The following is a 20,979-nucleotide window of genomic DNA, read 5'->3' as shown; positions in this document are numbered from 1 at the left end:
CTGTACAGCCGGCAAAAAGTCATTCTCGACAAGAGTAATTTTTCCTTAAATGATTTGCGCACAAAAGTAAGGACACCGACATTAGCGCAATTAAATATGTAATTCACACGCGTTAGGAATTAATGTACGATGAATTGTACAATTTTGTTTGATTATGGCTGTTAGAACAATGATTGCAACCTCTATCGGGCTGTCGTACGATTCTCTTGTAAAATTTGTCGTATTGCAGGTTAAACGAATTGGGACGTGTATACGTGCGCAATAATCAATTGTAACGATTTTCTCGACTTCACCGTTGAAATAGTGTTATTACACAAATTATTAACGATTTTAATGCATTGACATTGAATTGAAAGAAACTGTTTCTTACTAAGTTAGAAAATAAATTGTTTTAAAATATTTAATTGTCTATATTTATTAGAAGAACGTAAAGTTATTTAAGTCTTAAATCCCTAAACATTTTGGATGCGTAGAACAACGTTTTTGAAAGTGAACGTTAATTAAAAACGAAGTTTTCGACAAAAAGAACGTCACTTGGAAGTGTAAACTAGTTTTATCGAATACATCCCCTTTTCCATTTTATTGCTGCTAATGGATCTTTATATCAATTGATGAAAGGAAGTGTCGATAAACTTAAATATTTAAGTACAAACAATAACGTTGTTATAACCGCCGCATACCAGTACCGCAGAACTGCAATGCACTTCGGGTAATCGTACGGTTCAGATTTAACATCGTATCACAGTCACCGGGTAAATGTTTCAAGGTGTAATTACCTTTCCGTCGAATCTCTATCCACTTTTCCTACCTTGCATAAACAACAGACGAACGAGAAGTGTACACACGACAATTACGTCCGAGAGTCATGAGTGCAACGAGTTGAGTACTAAAACAGGAGGTCATCGGCAGTTTCTCAGCAAAAAACCTGTTGCTTCGCGTTACGTTGTCTCGAAGTTTAATCTTCATTGTAGCCATGTAGGAAAAGTGCCAATCGAAAACTAGAGCCTCGACAAAGCACCAGAATAACGTGAGACCGTCAATAGGTTGGCTAGTTAAATACAATTCGCACAAGGAAGGTGAAAGAAAAGCTTGATACGGTCCAACACTGCGGACTTCACAATCACGACTGTCGTTCTCGTTTAGAATGAAATTTCGGAAAGCGATATTTTGTTTGATATACAACACTTTCTCTGATTAAAAAATGTGTGCGATACATTTGCAAGATAGAGAGATAAAGTTATCGAATCGATATATTTCGTTAAGATTTCACCGATAACTTTGAACACGGTCGGATGGTAATTGACGGAAAGGTACACACTCATAACCGTCAATCACCGCGTACGAAGTCCTTTACCGTAAATCGTGTTCACTGAATTTTTCGCTGAAAATTCTGTACTTTTTGTATGATATACACTTACCGAAGACAACTAATCCTGGCTGTTGCACAATAAACACTTGGCAAACACAATAAGGACGACATAACCCGCGCACCAAACTAAACCGGCCATATTGTTTACTGGAACAGTATTTGGCCGTGTGCCCGCTTTCACTGTTTTGCGGATCTCTCGTGAAAACGATGGAAACACTCTCTGTTGTTGAAGAAAATTAACTTTGTTCAGCGGCTCGTCTGCATCGGTAAATGAAATGTCGTTGCTCGATGGTAGATGTAGAACCCGATTTTTATCGACAGAAATCATCCGTGAATTGTGGAACCTGTTTGGTTCTGTAGGTGGAGTTAATGATCTAGAGTAATATAAATATTCACCTATGTTTATCAAGGATCGTTGTTCAGATGTAGTGCATTTTTATTAATACTAATTTCTCGAAAATCCTACGTATGTTATTTGCTGCCACTTTATCATTAGTTACTAACATATAGGATTCTTAAATGATGGTACTAATGTCATTCAACAGGGTCGTGTAAATAATGTGAGTAAACAAAACAGTTTCGTTGGTGACAGACGTTATATATTTATTTAGCAAGTAAACTTAATCCAACAACATATTGGAAAAATGGATATATACGAACAATTTTACTCATAGAATGTATTACTGTAGAGTAATATATTTTTATTAAAAATAAATTTTATAACTTGATTTTGCATGAAAATTAATTTTGTTAATTTCATCAAGCTCAGCTTCTGTAATAACGTGCTTATTCATATAAAGTAAAACTTGTTTTTAAGATTCTATTAAATTGCAGTAGTCGCATAGTATTTCTGGATTTCAGAAATAACCATAAATACATTATGCCACGTCAAAAATTTCATAAGAAAACTCCCCTTATTGGGGAGGACACAAGAATTGCTGTGAATTTAACATTGAAAAAGTTATTAGAAACCCCAGAACAAAAAGAATTAGAATTTCCTTCATCGTACACAGCAGAAGAAAGAGCCTATATTCATAAACTTGCGTATGAATTAGGATTAAAATCTAAAAGTAGAGGGTGAGTAAAACATAATTTGTTTTAATTATATTTTGATAGGGTTTACAATTTTCTATTTGTTCTAATAGTAAAGGTACAAACCGGTTTTTAACGGTTTATAAGAGGGAGGGTTCAACTATAGTACAAGCTGATGCTGTAATAAAGTTACAAAAAGCATCAAGACATAGTATTTATAATTTACTACAAAGTTTTCCACTGAATCATAAAGAATGCCAGGATTTACTACCGCCAATTGAACGTGAACGACCTCTCAATGCAGATGGTATTTATGTTATTCTAAATTTATATTTTTATTTAAACATCTCAATAATTATTGAATTTATTATTTTTAGTTTCCTTAAATACAAACACTACAGCTATGGGCAGGTTAAACAACAGTGTGTCACAAGTACCACAGCTGAAAACTAATTTTGACGTGTTAAACTTTCGCAAATCTCTGCCAATTTTTAGTGTTAGAGAAGATATTCTAAATGCTTTAAATACTAATGAAGTGGTAATAATAGGAGGTGAAACTGGTAGTGGTAAAACTACTCAAGTTCCTCAATTTATACTTGAACATTGCCAACAAAGGCATGAGCCTTGTAGAATTATTTGCACTCAACCAAGACGACTATCAGCTGTTTCTGTGGCTGAGAGAGTAGCATTTGAAAGGGACGAAAAAATTGGTCAAACATTTGGTTATCAAATAAGACTTGAGAGTAGAGTTGCTCCAAAAACGCTTTTAACCTACTGCACAAATGGTGTATTGCTTAGGACACTTATGGCAGGTGATTCTGCTTTAAGTACTGTTACACATATTATCGTAGACGAAGTTCACGAACGTGATAGATTCTGTGACTTCCTTTTGATTGCACTCAAGGATGCATTGATAAAACATAGTTCTTTAAAACTTATACTTATGAGCGCTACATTAGATGTTAGCATTTTTGTAAAATATTTTAGCAAGTGTGCAGTTATTAATGTAATGGGCAGAATATTTGATGTAGACACATATTACCTTGAAGATATTTTGAAAATAACTGGTTACATGACAAAAGAGATGCTTACTAAAAAAGAAGAACTTATGAATAAAAAGAATCAACGGAAAGTGTTAGAGTCTTGGACTCAATATAAGCCCCAACAATCAGGTTCTAGTAGTTCAAATGAAAGATCTTTATTACCTGCTCCTGTCTTAGATCAACAGTGTGAACCTATTCCAGAAAAGGTGAAATTAGAACCTTGGTTAATAGAAGAAATGGATAAAAGTATTTCTGATGCATGGTTACATGGCGGTGAAGATAATTTTGCACAACTTTTATATTTCATACTTTCTGAAAATGTTTCTGTAGACTATCAACATTCCACAACATCTGTAACTCCACTTATGGTGGCTGCAGGTAGAGGATGTATAAATACTACAGAACAACTTTTAAATTTGGGAGCAAATTTAAATTTACGAGCTGCCAATGAATGGACTGCATTAGACTGGGCAAAAAATATGAATCAAACTGAATGCGCAGAGTTAATAGAAGCTTATATGAAAACTTATGATTGCACATCACAAGGTGATGCAATAGCACAAGCTAAAAATATTTCACTTTCAGAAGAAGACAAGCTTTTGTTAGAGATATACCACCACACATTTAATGATGACAATATTAATTATAATCTTCTTCTACAATTGATTTTACATATTCATAAGAAAATGCCTCCTGGTTCTCTTTTAGTATTTTTGCCAGGATACGATGACATTGTTACTATGAGAGAGAAAATAAATAATGAAGAAAAAGAAATGAATCAGAGTTTACGATATACTTTATATGTGCTCCATTCTAACATGCAAACTTGTGATCAGAAAAAAGTATTCAAGCCCAGCCCTCAGGGAACACGAAAAATTATTCTTTCAACAAATATAGCTGAAACAAGTATCACAATTGACGATGTTGTTTATGTGATTGATTCAGGAAAAGTTAAAGAAAAATCTTTTGATGCTCTATCAGGCGTATGTATGCTCAAATCTAATTGGATTTCTCAAGCTTGTGCTAAGCAACGTAGGGGTAGAGCAGGAAGATGTAAAAAAGGGATTTGTTATAGACTATTTTCTTCACTTCAGTATAACAGCATGCAGCCATATCAAACTCCAGAAATTTTAAGATTACCTTTGCAAGAATTATGTTTATATACAAAACATTTAGCACCAGGAAACACCCCCATTGCTGAATTTTTAGATCGAGCTTTAGAACCACCTTCTAATATAGTTACAAGAAATGCAGTACAGTTATTAAAAACTATTGATGCGTTAGACCCATGGGAAGATTTGACTGAATTAGGAAGTCATTTACTCGATCTACCAGTAGAACCGCGGTTGGGAAAAATGTTATTGTATGCTGTTGTTTTGAAATGTTTAGATCCAGTCTTAACTATTGTGTGCAGTTTAGCTTATAAGTACGTAACACTTATTAATCCTAAAATCGTATTATTTAAGTCAATGGAAATATTTAAATACTAAACAATTAATTACAGAGATCCCTTCGTTTTACCTTCACAACCATCACAAAAAAGAGCTGCAACTGCAGCACGAAAAAGATTTGCCACTAACACCTATTCTGATCATATGGCTGTATTACGTGCTTTTCAAGGATGGCAAAATGCACGCGCACGTGGCAAGGAACGTTCATTTTGTGAACAAAATTTTATTTCCGCCGCTGTAATGGAGATGGTAGTTGGAATGCGTACACAACTTCTTGGACAACTTCGTGCATCTGGATTTGTTAAAGCTAGAGGTCCAGGAGATATTAGAGATTTGAATTCTAATTCAGAGAATTGGGCAGTAGTAAAAGCAGCTTTAACTGCTGGTTTATATCCAAATTTAATAAGAGTCGACAGAGAACACATGCAACTAAGAACACAGTATGTTATATATTTCACATATTAAATTTTGTTAGGATTTTAACATGATTGATAACAAATGTTGTAGGAAAGAAGTAATAGTATACTTTCATCCATCATCAACTCTAAGGGATTATCCAAAGTCTCCAAGAGTAACATCTGTACAGACACATATAGCTAATGTTGCATCTTTGCCTTGTGAATGGTTACTGTATGAAGAAATGAGTCGTACAGGTCGTTTCTGTCATGTAAAAATGGCTACTTTAGTTAATCCGTTAACAGTGGCATTGTTTTGTGGGCCAGCACGATTGTCAGTGGACGTAATTTATGAAGCAGAATGTAAATACCATTGTACTCTCTTCTATTTCATATTTTTTTGCTATAAATTTTAGCATTTATATTATTGATTTATTTATTGTAGCTGTGCCAGAAAGTGAATCAGATTCAGAAGTTGATGAAAGTAATGAGGGCACAATTTTCAAACTCGATGATTGGGTAGTGTTTAAACTGGATCCTGAGACTGCACAGTTTTTCTTACATTTAAGACAAAAATGGAATGCCTTATTCTTAAGGCGTATGAAAACACCAAACAAAGCTATGTCACAATTAGATGAAAAAGTAGTGAGTACATTAGTAAGCGTAATTACGAACGAAGAACAAGCATGTGGATTACAACAACCATCTGGTATTGGTCAAAGACCACGTCCGTTAATAGTTGATTATTATCCTGCCAATGCTAGAAGAACAGACGACTTTGTAGAGGTAAAATTTTAAATTTGTGAATTGAGATTAATATGTGGAAATTCATATATTATTTTTTAAATCATCTGTATGTTAATATAAACATTTTTTATTTTTTAGAGAAATTTTTAAAGTTGGACAGAAGAAGAATATTTTATTATGTATAATTCATAGAAAATATTTAATTCTCTTGCTTCCTATATGTAATTCATTGTAGGATTGCAATGGTATTCCTGTTTTTATAAAAGTTTTATTAAAAGTGAATAGCTTACATTTTAAATGGACAGGGTAAAATAAAGAATTGCCACTGATTATAGCATATCAGTTCTCATAGTTAAATATTTATTCAGTATTAACAAAAATTTCAAAAGGTCTATAAACCTTCTTTCTGCTTGAGACACTGTAAGAAATAATAATGTTCAATCACGTACTATGTACATCTTAAACATATCCTTTACTATTATCATTTACTAATTCTGGCTATTCGATACTAATATCAAGTCTATACTTATCTTTCTTTAGAAGATTTTTTTGAAAAGTTCACACATATGTATTAAGTATGTTATACAATATTGATTATTAACAATAGATAAAGTAAACAGATTATATATATATATAATTCTACAATTCTACGGCTTATCATGATATCTAGTTTATTGTAATGGTGCTTTTATGAAGTTGCTTCACATTTCCAATTTACTACATAAACAGTAAGTATGAACACCATGTAGGAATCGAACTAGATCTTTGTACCTTCTAAAAAATGTGATGTACTGTATAGATATTAATTTTAAGTGATTTATTTACATTTTTACTGTGCTTAAAGTACTTAAAGTTATAATTTACTATACAGAATAATCGCAATAAAAAAACAGTCATTTGCAAGTAAACAGATAACTTTAAATTATTAGAAAGAAATTGAGTATTAATATTATTTTTATTATTATTATTATTATTATTATTATTGTATCACATTCTAACATATTTGTGAATAATGTTTTAATGCTTTGAGATCTCCTATAAAAAAAATAATTTTTGTTTTAGTTTTAATATTTGCAAATTTTGATTATCACGAGCAAAGTTTATTTGTATGTATATTTTTTTCTTTAGTATTTTAATCTCAATGAATAAAAAGATTGTTTATTTTCTATACTATAATCTAATTTATGAATTATTAATAAAATGTTTAGGCAGTAATAAGATATATGTTGATGTTAACGTAGTCTTTAGAATTATTGTAATAATTTTCAGTGTGATAATAAAAGAGCTATATCATGTACCAAAGTGTATTAAATTATCAATAATAACTGATCATGAATGAGTGATTATTATCTTTTTAAGTGACCTTTGAAATATCTGAAGTGCATATATATGTAACTAATGAAGCATGTATTAGCAAAATATTTTTGAACTTTATTTAAGTTTATTAGTGTCGTATATTTGAATTACATATCATTGGTAATATTTATAATTCTGTACTTATTTAACTTAATCATTTGTGTCAACGTATTTTCTTATAACCACTAAAGACAAAAAATATTATGTTAAGGTTACTTTACAAGGTTACTGTCAAGTATTTCATTTGATAGGAAAGTGTTAGTGATGTAATACTATGAAATTGAAGTTAAAACGTTTTTGGTCATTTTTATATATTTATAAACCCCAGCACCCCAGGACCGGCCCAGCGCAACAATAATTTCGCTGCGTTTTTGCTGTTTCGTGTAAAGTGCATTATTATCCATGGTCACATATCTCATAAAAAGATATTTTCCTATAAGTTAAAAGTATTATGAATTTCACTTTAAAAAAGTTTTGAATTAAACAATGTCTTTCGCATTCTCTAATCTACGTCGCATGTCAACTGCATCTAGAGTTTTGGAAAAGTCAAAAGTATTTTATCCTAACCTATCAGTATTTATACGTTGTAAATCAGGTAAGATAAATGAAAATTAAATAAAAATTGAATGACATTGATGTATCTCAATATAATTACCAAACTCTCAATACAGATAATACAGTTGTGACTATTGGTGATGTTTCAAAACAAGTGAAGTCTGCACAGAATCCTGAATATATACCAAGGAAATACTGTAAGTTAAAGAAGTTTCCTTCTATATTATCTATGCTCATTTGTTTACTTAAATTGTTATTGAAACAGTATTACAAGCAACCACTCAAGAAACATTAAGGCATTTAAAATGGATGCTTCAAAAGGATATTTTATCTCAAGATATTTTTTTAATGGGAGCACCTGGAAACAGACGAAGAGAATTAGCCCTAGCATTTCTTGAACTCACTGGTCGTGAATTAGAATTTATTGCACTTTCAAGAGATACAACTGAAGCAGATTTAAAACAGAGACGAGAAATTAAATGTGGTACTGCTTATTACCATGATCAAAGTGCAGTAAGAGCTGCAACAAATGGAAGAATTCTTATCATCGAAGGTGTTGAGAAAGCTGAACGAAATGTACTTCCAGTTTTAAATAATTTATTAGAAAATCGTGAGATGCATTTAGAAGATGGTAGATTTCTTATTCCAGCATCACGTTATGACAAATTACTAGAGGTAATAATATATATTTCACTGCATATTATTATAAATTGAAATGTCTTAAACTTGTTGAATATTTGCAACAGATGCATAGCCAAGAAGAATTAGATGCGTGGCATCTTGTCAGAGTTAGTGAAGATTTTAGAGTTATTGCACTGGGTTTGCCATCACCACAGTATCCAGGACATCCATTAGATCCTCCTCTCAGATCTAGGTTTCAAGGCAGGCATGTACCACCATCAAATTATAAAGTAAGTATATTTAAATAATTGTTTAAATCTAACTATATTGCTAATTATACATTACCAATTTAATTACAATCACAATGTCATAGTTCTACACAATCATTGTTATGAGACAGACAGTGTATTCGAATAAAAAAAGCCCATACCATTAATTATTTCAGTAACAATGGGATAAAAATTGTTATTTATGTTATACAATTACTATGATTCATAGTTATTTTTAGAGTACCTATTTGAAATTTACTTCTCAGATGACCAACATTTCCCAACATGCACTACTTTTAAATCGCTTTTCGTAACATGATCAAAACGCATATTTAAACATATATGAAATCTTAGCACAATTTTCTTATATCGACAATAATATTTCGAAGTATATGGCAATGTTTACTTCGATGTTATTTATTTACTAAACGAATTCAATCAAAAATTAATACATCGTAGTAGTATGCAATCCTGCAATTGATATTAATTAAAATAAAGTAAACAAAATAATGGAAAGATTTGAAGCAGGGATAGGAAAGGAGATTGCGAGAAACAAGTTGAACATAACAAAATAAGTTAACAAAGATTAGATAATGAAAATAAGGGTAAAGCTACGTTCGTACGTACGAAGCATTCTATACGCGTCTCTTATTAGCAATTTGAAGCTGCATAAGTCTCACGTGATAACGCTCTGTAATTAGTGTCGCGGCTTAGTGGAGGCAGCAGCACGTGCAATTTACCGAAGTTTTACCTGATTTATGAATACGTAACGGCGTACCATGGACATGGGGTGCGGAGGTTACACCCACCCCTCCAGTTAGCCACCCCTTCCGGTGCTCGTTCCCTTCCTATATAAACAGTTCGTCGCAGCGCTATGGTCACAGTCATCGCGGTTTGGATCGCGTGTCCCGCACGTCGGAGCCCTGTTTGTCTTCCGAGTTCAGCCTAGAGTCGATACGTAGTAGTGTTCCCTCGAATTGTCACCAAATCTAGAGGAAAGTCACGAGCAATCAAGAAGTTCCGCTTCTTTGAATCGTTCCATCATGTCCAAAAATTCAACAAAGAAGAAAAGACAATGACGAACGGCGTGGACAGTGAGCGTTTCTCAAAAAATCAAAACCTTATGTAATCTAACACGAGTTGCTCATAGTTGACATTTACATTAAAACTTTTATCTTCTGATGCTACTAGTACACGCAGTCGGCATAGTTCAAGTTTTCCATTAGCAATGCCGGCTATATGGTCGTCCTCGGAGAGACCGTTGTCTGTTCGCACCGTTTGGGTAGACGGTATTCGACACGCGATTTTGTCGCCTAACGATCCACTGATCGATCCCAAGCTACAGCGACGGTCCCGCGAATCCAGGAACAAAAGCTACACGCCGGAGTATCGACGGATTGGCTCGGAATCGGGGCTGGATCGCTTGAACAGCTGTTTCAGCAACCTGCACGTGGTCGTCGGCAACAATTTGCCGGAGAACAAGTCGCCGCGGGTGTACCGGAAGTTGTCTGCGCCTCCTTGCAGCAGACTATCGACTACCGGGTCTAGCAATGTAGGATCCTTGGAGGATCATCAGAAGTTGGCAAGGGGTCGGCGGACTCATCGGGCATCGACTGGAGAAACTGAACAGGGCATAGACGTCCTGGTGGACAAGCCGATGTTCAGAGACGAGATTTGCAGACGGAAGACATCGGAATTGGAAGCCGATACTGGTTCTAGCAGGATGGAACGGAGACAGACAGAGGGCACGTTCGATACTTTCTGGAATCCGTTGTTTGAGAGGGTACTCCAGTGGCTGGATTTATCCGGAAGGGCGCAAAGTTACGAGTTCGAGGAGGACTTCGCGGAAAGTTCGCCGCGGAGCGAAGAACGGAAGTGGAGGCTCATGAAGAGGAGGATACCGCGGTTCAAACGCGAATCTTTAGGGAAAGAAGGGATCGTGATACAGAATTACAAACTGCAGAAAGGGGGTAATCCCGAATTTCCGAGGAAAGAAGAGAACAGGACGCAACAGAGGAGGCTACCCAAGATTAGAAGCACGAGAGATGAGGATCGAAATGACGACGGCACCTCGTCGGATGTTTTGTTTTGCGTGTCGTCCGCGAAGACGAATTTAGAAGTGGAGAAAGACGAATCGAAGGAAGAAGTTCGAACGCGGGAACGAGTGTCTGCAGCCTGGTCTCCTCCAAGACGCCTTCAGTTACACGTTGTTATGCCGAATCTTGTGTGCAAGGAGAACACGTCCTCGCAAGAGTCACTGATCGCTGATTAATCGAAGATACCATTTTTCATATATATATATACATCGTAGTTATTCTATTAAATAGTATGAAATTTTCTATGAATATTCTATGAAGAGAATTGTTTTCCGCTTTGATAAATTTTCTGCGACGTTTATGTTTGATCCTTGAGAGTATAAGTTGAAATAAAGTAGTCGAGTTGTTCCGAGTTTCTGAGATGAACACGTTTATAGGAGGAAATTAATACAATAGATTATGCAAAACTAATTATTGTATGGATTATGGTGTTTCTCTTGTTATTGTATTGTAAAAATATGTTGAATCGTTTACTAAGGTACTGAATTTATGGTAATTTTTTAAATTGTAAGCGCGATTAATGGATACTATTTTCATCGGGGGACGATTGGATATTATCCATTATTCACCGCGTGAAAAATCAACTAGGAAATGGTGCCGGCGCGAGACGTCGCGACGGACACGTTTACTCATTTGCCGCGTAGTATGTCTGCAAATTCGAAGCAGTAAGTAAAAGGCACGGGGGTTACTTAAAAAGTCAAACGTAATTAGAAGGTACAAGATGTTTAAACTGTTTCGAGACATTATTCCGTGACGGAACGGAGGCAATATTATTTGGAGAATTCTTTGTCACGCATTGCAATTTGCAGAGGAAATGACTTTACACCTGCACATTTTGCACCGCGTACACGTGAAACGTCCCATTTTTAACAATTTTCTGTCTTTACTTTTTCGGTGTCGCTTTTACTGTTATTAACATGCATCGTAAAAGTCATTCGAAGAACCTAATTATAAACTGCTGATTATTTTACAGTGGTAACTGGAGCTGGATAAAATTAAAAAAACAAGACGTTTATAATACTTTCGTAGTATTGAATACTATACAAATTCAAACTGTGTTAGAAAACATTATTTTTAATATTTTAAAAATAAAATATTTATTTTATTTGTGGAACTGTAAAATGTTTTGAAGATTTGATATTTATATTATATTCCTGTATTAGCAACATTTAATACGAATCATTCTCTCAGTGTTAATGTAGATAAACCAAGAATATTCTATGAAATCTGATCTTTCAACGTTTTCCTTCTGTGACAATTAATTCATCTGTGCTAAATTGAACTGCCATAATTTATTAGAATTGTTGCATCGCGTGATACTGTCGCAGGAGAAAGCATTAATGCTGTAATTGCTTGGCGACGTATTTCAAGAAGTTCATAAAACTTTGTCACTCGGGCATATTTATCGCGACGTACAAGGAATATAGTGTTGATCTTATCTCTGACGATGATTTATACAGAAAAGTTGGCAGTTAATCAACATTGCAGTGGTATTTCTAAATCGTCCTCGGCTAAGAAACCTGATTAAAAGTACCATTAAATGCAATCTCGGAATTGAGCTTGCGACTAAGTTACACGACAGTTTCTCTACGAACAACTCTTTCACGATAGAAATCAAAATGATAATGATAACTCATTGGTTTAACGCAATCACAATTATGAACCAATGCTGTATAATTAAATAAGAATATATTCAGTCCTTAGATTTTGTTTTCACAACGTTACTTTGTAACAATATTTATTTCCCTAGCCAATATACAAGAGACGCAAGAAAATGAAAAGTCACGGGAAGAAATGCGAACGTCCGTTAGAAATTTAAACCCTGTCGTTCTATATTTACACGTAAGAAGCACATAGCTTTACATTTCACTTGAAAAGTGGTCGTTTAAGGTTGAAGTTGTTAATAAAAATTTATCGTCGAAACTTGTTAACGGTAAAAAAATTCCATTTACGAGCGGAGCGGTAAGCGTAAAAGGAAATCGATCTGCGCCGAATTGATTTCGCTGAGTGTTCTCGACTTTTATAGGAGTGTTTTAGCCGAATCGTTTCACGGAACCGTATTTTCGCCGTGACCGCGGTTATCGCGTCGATAGGCTCGAGAATGTGGCTCAATTGAAACTTTTCGATGGGAATCTGCGAGCTACCTCGAGGATTCCGTGCCGAGTGGTAGTTATTGCCGTGCTCGGCGCACAATGGGAAGCTCTCTCAGCGCTAATCACTCGGGTGGACTGTTTCAAACAAACCGTGGTGTAACATTCCGTACGGCGCGGTTGTTCGCGATTACGCCGGAGTATGCGGTTCCCGGGCAAACGGAAACAATGCGGATACGTCACGGAAGTAACGCAACCGTAACTGAAACCCGAACGGTAGCAAGAGGAGGCCGCGTATCATTAAGCTTCGCTTGAACGGATGTTCTGAGGTTCAAGCGTCACTTGTCCGACAAAATCATCAAGATGTAGTGAGGAAGAGATGGCCCACATCTTTTAAAAAGAATTATTACATCATAAATATCATTAATAGCTAAGAATAAAATATATATTTATGAAAATAAATATATGTAAGAAAAATAGTCAAATAGGCCTCTCAAGATTCAGTTTACCATTAAAATTACCTTATCGAGTTGTAATTTCGATAGTTACTTTGTTGAAATTGTGCAAATTACAGAGTAGAAATCATTAGTCGTTCATATTGCAGAGGAATTTAACTACGAATTTCACATTATAGAGAAGGTGATAGCAGTAATAGTAGTTAGACATTTCTTATGGTACTATTGTATCGTACAAAGAGAAAACGAACGAGTAAAAGATGCAAGGAAACGAATAAAAAGGAAATGAAAAGTGAATGGTTGTAAGTTGATGTTGGTACTTTTCGATTCTAGGATCAACTGGAAACTTTGAAAAATCTGGTTCCAAACGTAGACTCCGGGAAATTATCACAATTGTTGTCGTGCGCGCATGCTTTGGTCACAGAAGAGGCAGTATCCTTAGGTCTTCCTGATTTCCCTTTAGACAATCTAACCTCAGCCGCTATTATAATGGTAAATATTCTGGGTTTGCGTACACTGGTGCGTTTCAACGTTGAGCTAATTCCAACCTTATCGCAGGACAAGTGTTCGTACCTGTCGGTGTTCGACATATTTTATAGGTTCTATCCGTACAAGTTGTTTTTGGGTAAAGAGGGTCAATCAGCTGTCGAGGACATATTGAGTACATTTAATATCAGGAGCCGAGTGAATGATTCGTCGAGTGTCACGATACCTCCCGGCGATATTAAAACATTTTTGAATGTAAGTGTTATTAGGAAAAAGAGAACGTACTGAAACGTTTTCGTTTAAATGAACATTTTGTTAGCAGGTGCCTTGCGGTACGAAAGAGGCAAATCCTAATGTATGGCAAAATAAATATGTAAAGACGAATTATCAAAACAACTTATTGACCAGTATGGTAGAGACCCATTTGGTTTCCGACTTGTGTGTAATTGGTCCGAAGGGTTGCGGAAAATCTACGACCGTACAGACTTTAGCCGATTTACTAGGGTACGAAGTAGAACCTGTAGTACTTTTTCAGGCAAGTGTTGCACAATGTTCTTGTAAAAATGTCTCTATCGACTGTTTTCGTATAAAATGATCGTTGATAAATTTTATTACCTGCAAGCGATGTTGAGAAACAAAAAGAAAGACATCCTTAGAAATTATTTACTCCAGTAGAAATCATCTTGGATTTGACGAAGACTAATGGAGACTTTATTAAGCCTCTTCAATCGGATATCATTTCCGTCACATTTCCCGAGTCCGTTCAATTAATTAAACACAAACTTTCCTTCATCAAGCTTAAAACTTTGCTGTAATAGGATTTAAAAGTTCTCAGACTGGAATATCTTAAAGACAAGATTTTTATGCGTCTGAAAAATCTTCTTAGGACATGACTTCGAGAGACCTTATACAGCAGCGAACAACATCATCCAACGGCGATACAGTCTGGAAAAATTCGCCATTAGTAGACGCGGCCTTGCACGGAAAATTAGCCGTATTGGACGGAATAAATAGAATTCACCCGAGTACTTTGGCGGTACTGCATAGGTAGCCTTGAATATTAATTCTATGCCATCGTAACAGGTGAAAAAGCTATCATCCGTTTGTAGATTGGTTCACGACCGGGAACTGCAATTGCACGACGGTAAACGTTTGATCAGGGCGGACCGTTACGACGAGATAAAAGCGGAATACAACAAGTCGGACGAGGACATGCGAAACTCCGGGGTGTTGCGTATCGATCCGTCGTTCAGGATCGTAGCCTTAGCAGAGTCGCCGATGATCAACAGCCCGTCGGGGCAATGGTTGAACTCGGAGCTGCTCAGTTTGTTCCTCTTCCACGAGATGAGACCGCTCGCCAAATCAGAGGAGTTGCAGATCATCCGATCGAAGGTGTTTATTCTAGCGTCCGAGCAACTCTTTAACCTTTCGTCTCTCGTGCTAAGCACCTTACGCTGTTTCAGTACGGCAAGCCCTCCGAAGCGTTGTCGAGGATTTTAGAATTGGCGCACGTGCTCCGGTCCTCCAGTGATCCGATTCTGCAATCGTTGGCGGCGTCTTTGAGTACCAGGCAGCTTTTGAGGATAGCCGGGAGGATGCACAAATTTCGCGACGACGACGACGCTTACAACGCGGTGCAGCGCGCGTGTTTGGCCCGTTTTCTGCCGGCGGTGGCGAGAAATGCCCTCGACGACTGTTGCAAACGAATCGGTATTGTCCGGGCGACGAGCGCGCCGAGCACCGACATGAAGTGCGAAGTGACGGAGAACGCGGTTCGGATCGGGAACACCATTGTTGATCGATACCAGACGAACGCTCTGACCAAAGTACCTGATATCTTGTTCTATGACGTGCCGCAGCACGTTGCTTTATTGGAGAGGCTGCTGCAGGACTTCAGTTTGGGACAGCATCTCTTGCTGGTCGGGAACCAGGGAGTTGGCAAGAATAAAATCGTTGACCGACTATTGCAACTTCTGAACAGGCCACGCGAGTATATACAGCTGCACAGAGACACGACTGTTCAAACTTTGACTCTGCAGCCGATGGTTAGGGACGGGAAAGTCGTGTACGAAGACTCACCGCTCGTGCAGGCTGTTAAACTGGGCCATGTGCTCGTCGTTGATGAAGCGGACAAAGCACCTACTAATGTCACCTGCATTTTGAAGGTCTGCATCTTTATTATTTCGTTATTATGAAATAATGTAGCTACTTGTAGTTAGTTTGAATCGAAGGTAATATATTAGCCAAGATATTTAATATTAATCTAGCTTTAGTTAGGCATATTTTTTATCGCCCGAAGTAGGCGAGTTGTTCGGCTACTCTGTTTTAAATTGTTTTAACTAAGTACTTTATCGTTCCTAGACATTAGTCGAATCTGGAGAAATGATATTGTCCGATGGTAGACGTATCGTTCCCGGTACTAATACCATGGCACAAAATTCAAATGCGATAGCCCTTCATCCAGACTTCAGAATGATAGTATTGGCGAACAGGCCTGGCTTCCCATTCCTGGGCAATGACTTTTTCGGAGCTTTGGGCGATCTGTTCAGCACGCACGCGGTCGATAATCCAAGCGTCGAAAGTGAGATACAGCTTTTGAAGCAATACGGGCCGGGCGTGAACGAGCAAATAATATTGAAGTTAGTGAAAGCTTTTGGAGAATTGAGGAACATGGCCGATCAAGGCTTAGTTTCCTATCCGTATTCGACTCGAGAAGTTGTTAACATCGTGAAACATTTAGAGGTAAGGTGTACCAATTGAATGTTCAACTTTTATTCGAATTTTCATATGTTATTTATAATTTCAGAAATTCCCTAGAGAATCTTTGGCTAATGTAGTAAGGAACGTATTCGATTTCGATCGGTACAGCAAAGAAGTTTTTGATACCTTAGTATCCGTCCTACGCAAACACGAGATTCTTATAGGAACTAGTAATGTTACGTTAGCGAAAGAGTAAGATATCAAATGTAGATAATAAAATTGTTAAAAGAATTTTTATTTGATATAAATAAACTATATATGTTTATATGAAATATGCGTTTTTATTTGGTTTTCAATAAGAGATTAATAGTAATAAATTCTAATGCGAAGGGAATATAAGATTTAATATTTTGTTGTTCCTTTCTATTTCAGAATTTCATTCCCGGAAAACAAGACTCGTATTGTCTGGGATCTTTTAAATGAGCAAACACCGTTATCGGTCCAAGGAAGATACATTAAATTTAAGTCGCCCGTCTATTTGCGTCAAAACAGTTTACCAGTAGATTGCGTTGAAGCTAGATTAACGTTATTTAGTGAATTACAAAAGTATTGGAACATACCGATCAACGATAATAGTGGAATTGCTGGTTTGACCGTGGCTAAAGGCGTCAAAGGAGATGGCACGGATGATACGATTCATATTTTAGCGTTGAATCCTTTGAGAATCTTTAGCATAAATCAAGAGTCGGACGAAGTTCTAGAGACTGAGATACAAGGTCTGATAAACGCAGTCAGCAAGTCCAGGCAAGTGTTTAATCTCACAACTGATAATGAACAAAATGTTTTGGTACATGAAGGAAATGTAAGTAATTTTTTAAAGACGCACAATCAATTTTCTACTCTAATCGGAATTGATCATATAAAAATATGTATTTTCAGACCAACGGTTTATTAAAGATTAACTTAAATAACCGAACTGCTCAGCAATTACAATCATCTTCCTTCATAGACCTGGTTTCAGACAAAATATCAACGAATTTCGATATGAAAAAATATTATTGGAAGATGAATACAGATTTGTTGCAGTCTCACAACCAACTCGTTTTTTATACCCATAATTCAAATAAAATAGAAGTGATCGATTTAAATTCGTCGAATGCTTATACGATCCACTTACCATTCCACTTGAATTCAGTTTTGGTTGGCTCTGAAAGGAAATGGCTGATTCAAGACACGTTTGAGAACAACTACATTCTTAGAAAGTCTATCGACTCGTCCCCCTGCCCAAACATTCTACAAGAATTAAAGGAATCCATTAAGTCCCGTGAAGTAGTTGGTTCGTTACAGAGTTGCAGTAAAAACAACTTAAGTTCTAATATACTTAACGCAGCTCTGCAACAGAAAGTTGACGCCCCGAATAGACTTCTGGCAACCGAGAATACGTACGCCGGGATTGCAGTTGGATTCCCTGATTTGGATAGTTTTACAGAATTTCATTTTTGGCCAAGACAAAACTGGTACAGGAGGAACATTAATCCGCCCATTGTTATGGAGAACGGGCAAATTATTCGAGCTGTTGGACCAAAAGATGTACCTAGAGATATTCTTGATGGCCAACATTTGGAAATTCCAAACTATTTAGAGATTGTTGATACCGCAGCCCATAAATTACGTTATATACCTGTACCACAGTAAGTATATATTCGTTACACCTATCAGTTTCAGTATTTTTTACACTGTGAAAACTTCCCCTAATCTAAGGGATGAAAAATATATTTGACGACGTGTCTTCATAATTAATGGAGTTAGAAAAAAATGTTCATTCCTCAGATTGAGAGAAGTTATCACAATTTAGAAAGTACTGAAGCTGATGGTAAATGAGTATTTTTAATCATTTATTTATTTATTGTTATATTTTTGTGGAAATTTGTAGATCAGCCGATGTGTCGCACGTAGATCAAAGATTGAACACGTATCATGATCCTTTACACGTTGCGCCGAAGTCGAATCATGATTTGGTAACGGTTGACGCCAGTGGTTGCGTTCGTCTTTGGGAAACATCCGTCGCGAATATCGCGAAGTCTTTGGATACATGGAGGAAGATGGTCGACAATGACAGTGAAACATTACAGATAACTAAAGAGAGGTATTCCGGATTGGACGTTAGTGCTCCAAAGCACGGTAAAGTTGACGAGAAAAATGAGCCGCACGTTGGAGGAAATACGTGGGCCGGAGGAACCGGAGGTACTGCACGCGACGCTTGAATAATAAAATCGGGGTTTGAGTGTTCAATGAAATTTGCAGGAAGAGATACAGCTGGTCTTGGTGGGAAAGGTGGACCTTATCGTTTGGACGCCGGCCATACCGTGCACCAACTTAGCGACGAGGAAAAGAACGCCGTACCGGAACACATAAAAAAGGCAGCGAGGGAAATGGGGCTCAAGGTGTTTAAACAGCGCTTGAAAGATATTAAAATGAGAGAGTATGACCATAAAGTGTACTCCAAGTTCAGTAATGCTGTTCAGAAACAGGTTCAGGCCTTGAGGACAATAATCGGTAAACACTTAATCGTTTCTTATTTTTACGAGCAATGTAACTTAAAAGTATAAAACAGTAATTTATAACAATGTATTTGATGATATTTATATATGAATTTATTGATTAATAAAAATGAAAATCTTTCTCGCAGGAAGTCTTCAAGCTAAAAGTAAAGAGCGAGAATGGTGCAGGCATCAAACTTCCGGCGAATTGGATGATACAAAATTAATAGAAGGTTTAACGGGAGAGAGAACAATATATCGAAGAAGAGCTGAGAAAGAACCGGAGGTTGGTACACCGCCATCGAAACCGAAACGTTTGAAATTAGTGGTCGATGTATCCGGTAGTATGTATAGATTCAACGGATACGATGGGCGTATGGACCGAGAGATGGAGGCCTGTGTTATGGTAATGGAAGCGTTCAGCGGATACGAAGGAAAGTTTCAGTATGATATTGTTGGTCATTCTGGAGATCAATATGATATAGTTTTTGTTAAGCACACTCAACCACCAACGGATAATAAGCGAAGACTGGAAGTAATACAGGTGACGAGTGCCAAAGAATTTTATTGGAGACGAATCGTACTTGAAAAGTTGGAAGTTAGTGTTCTAAAGAAAGTAATATTTTTCAGATGATGCATGCGCACTCGCAGTTTTGTATGTCTGGTGATCATACTCTGGAAGCAACTCAGCATGCAATTGCAAGCCTCGCCAAAGAGGATTCTGACGAGTCTATCGTTGTCGTATTGTCGGATGCCAATTTGGAACGTTACGGGATCAGACCGAAACAGTTTGCTGCAGTTCTTATGTCGAATCCGAGCGTCAACGCTTTCGCTATATTTATAGGATCTTTGGGCGATCAAGCACCCAGGTGATTATCATTGTGCATTAGTTAATATAAAATATTTAATTCCAAAATAACTGTTTAAATATGTAAATGCATGTACATTTGATTTTAAGATTGATGCGTAGTATGCCATCCAGCCGGTCATTCGTTTGTATGGATCTCAAGGATATACCTCGCATTTTGCAACAAATCTTTGCAGTCTCTTTACTAAGCACTACACGATCCAATTAAAACACCGGTTTGGTAAATATGTACAAGTTTTATAAATATTTGTATCAAGACGTGATGTAAATATTAATTTTTAATTATATTAGTATGAAAGATTAGTTTTTACCTGAATTTATGAATGTAGATACTGAAGTATTAAAAATACCATAGAAATAACAACACTAATACATGTCTATAGAAATACTTTATTCCACAAGAGTGAACCAAAGATAGAATTCATTGGTACAGCACACGACTGTACATACAGATCAAAATAAAATAAATTCTCCAATAAAATTTCTCGATGTTATTTCACCTAACAACGTTTTCCAAAAGTCATTAATTCATTCACCAAATCCAAACACGTACCACTCTACAAATCCCCAATCAACCGACAAATACAAACAGCGACAAAAGCACCTGCAACGGTGAGCTACCAAGCTCATCATCATTTCACCTCCCATAATTTTTGCATTACATTCAGCTCGCGCCCCCTCGTTCAACCTCATCGCCCACTAAACACGATGTTATCATTCTTCAGCGGAATCAGCTCACAAAGATAACACGCAACAATTAACGGCGAAAACAGCGGGAAGAGGGGCTGGCAGCGACGCGTATCGCGAATCGGCGCACGTGTTCCCCTCGTCGAAACCAGGACAAAACGTAGGCGGAAGAGGTTGCCGGATCTCGAGGACTCCGTCTGGCCTCGCGGGTAGGTCGCG

The 20,979-nt window shown here is 36.6% G+C and overlaps 3 protein-coding genes across 10 annotated transcripts in view; 2 read left to right on the top strand and 1 right to left on the bottom strand.

The window, feature by feature from the left end:
• ATP8B (ATPase phospholipid transporting 8B) overlaps positions 1–1,762 on the bottom strand; it is an 82,036-nt gene extending 80,274 nt beyond the window's left edge. Inside the window, exon 1 of one of the 3 annotated variants that reach the window (XM_031982827.2) lies at positions 1,419–1,762. The gene's annotated coding sequence lies outside the window, so the exon portion shown is untranslated. Of the gene's footprint in view, positions 1–776; positions 1,137–1,418 lie in introns of those variants that run through there. The other 2 variants (XM_076371650.1, XM_076371651.1) reach the window with 2 other exon arrangements.
• Positions 1,634–7,138, top strand: LOC116429703 (3'-5' RNA helicase YTHDC2). 3 transcript variants are annotated; one of them, XM_076371653.1, is made up of 8 exons: positions 1,634–1,929; positions 2,204–2,446; positions 2,515–2,708; positions 2,779–4,870; positions 4,949–5,335; positions 5,403–5,653; positions 5,736–6,076; positions 6,176–7,138. In XM_076371653.1, the coding sequence occupies exons 2-8, from the start codon at positions 2,250–2,252 to the stop codon at positions 6,185–6,187; spliced, it is 3,474 nt and encodes a 1,157-aa protein (XP_076227768.1). In that variant the 5' UTR covers positions 1,634–1,929; positions 2,204–2,249; the 3' UTR covers positions 6,188–7,138. The 3 variants fall into 3 exon arrangements, with proteins under 3 accessions (XP_076227768.1, XP_076227767.1, XP_031838803.1); XM_076371652.1 differs by having other exon boundaries at positions 2,187–2,446; XM_031982943.2 differs by having other exon boundaries at positions 1,648–1,929; positions 2,231–2,446.
• A 257-nt stretch (positions 7,139–7,395) lies between these two features.
• c12.2 (von Willebrand factor A domain-containing protein c12.2) lies at positions 7,396–20,541 on the top strand. Of its 4 annotated transcripts, none has more exons than XR_004235545.2 (19): positions 7,396–7,988; positions 8,065–8,145; positions 8,214–8,623; positions 8,695–8,859; positions 13,813–13,971; positions 14,038–14,220; positions 14,285–14,500; positions 14,852–15,012; positions 15,075–15,357; positions 15,429–16,130; positions 16,327–16,707; positions 16,772–16,917; positions 17,098–17,527; positions 17,605–18,356; positions 18,599–18,909; positions 18,970–19,221; positions 19,355–19,491; positions 19,560–19,749; positions 19,836–19,980. XR_004235545.2 is itself a non-coding variant. In XM_031982947.2 (19 exons), the coding sequence occupies exons 1-19, from the start codon at positions 7,880–7,882 to the stop codon at positions 20,279–20,281; spliced, it is 5,493 nt and encodes a 1,830-aa protein (XP_031838807.2). In that variant the 5' UTR covers positions 7,396–7,879; the 3' UTR covers positions 20,282–20,541. The 4 variants fall into 4 exon arrangements, 3 of the variants coding, with proteins under 3 accessions (XP_031838807.2, XP_031838809.2, XP_031838808.2); XM_031982947.2 differs by adding an exon at positions 20,164–20,541 and having other exon boundaries at positions 19,355–19,749; positions 19,836–20,074; XM_031982948.2 differs by adding an exon at positions 20,164–20,541 and having other exon boundaries at positions 7,397–7,988; positions 14,288–14,500; positions 19,355–19,749; positions 19,836–20,074.
• The last annotated feature ends 438 nt before the right edge of the window (positions 20,542–20,979 follow it).

This window comes from Nomia melanderi, chromosome 10 (genome assembly GCF_051020985.1).
Source record: "Nomia melanderi isolate GNS246 chromosome 10, iyNomMela1, whole genome shotgun sequence".
Classification (NCBI taxonomy): Eukaryota; Metazoa; Arthropoda; class Insecta; order Hymenoptera; family Halictidae; genus Nomia; species Nomia melanderi.
Note: the sequence above shows the minus strand (reverse complement) of the source record. Positions and strands in the feature narration are given on the sequence as shown.

Bases quoted from the DNA above. Each gene is read 5' to 3' on its own strand.
- LOC116429703 (XM_076371653.1), top strand. From the start codon at position 2,250: ATGCCACGTCAAAAATTTCATAAGAAAACTCCCCTTATTGGGGAGGAC. The intron at 2,709-2,778 runs GTATTTATGTTA...TATTATTTTTAG, and splicing joins ACGACCTCTCAATGCAGATG to TTTCCTTAAATACAAACACT. The intron at 5,336-5,402 runs GTATGTTATATA...CAAATGTTGTAG, and splicing joins CACATGCAACTAAGAACACA to GAAAGAAGTAATAGTATACT.
- c12.2 (XM_031982947.2), top strand. From the start codon at position 7,880: ATGTCTTTCGCATTCTCTAATCTACGTCGCATGTCAACTGCATCTAGA. The intron at 7,989-8,064 runs GTAAGATAAATG...CTCTCAATACAG, and splicing joins ATTTATACGTTGTAAATCAG to ATAATACAGTTGTGACTATT. The intron at 8,624-8,694 runs GTAATAATATAT...TATTTGCAACAG, and splicing joins GTTATGACAAATTACTAGAG to ATGCATAGCCAAGAAGAATT.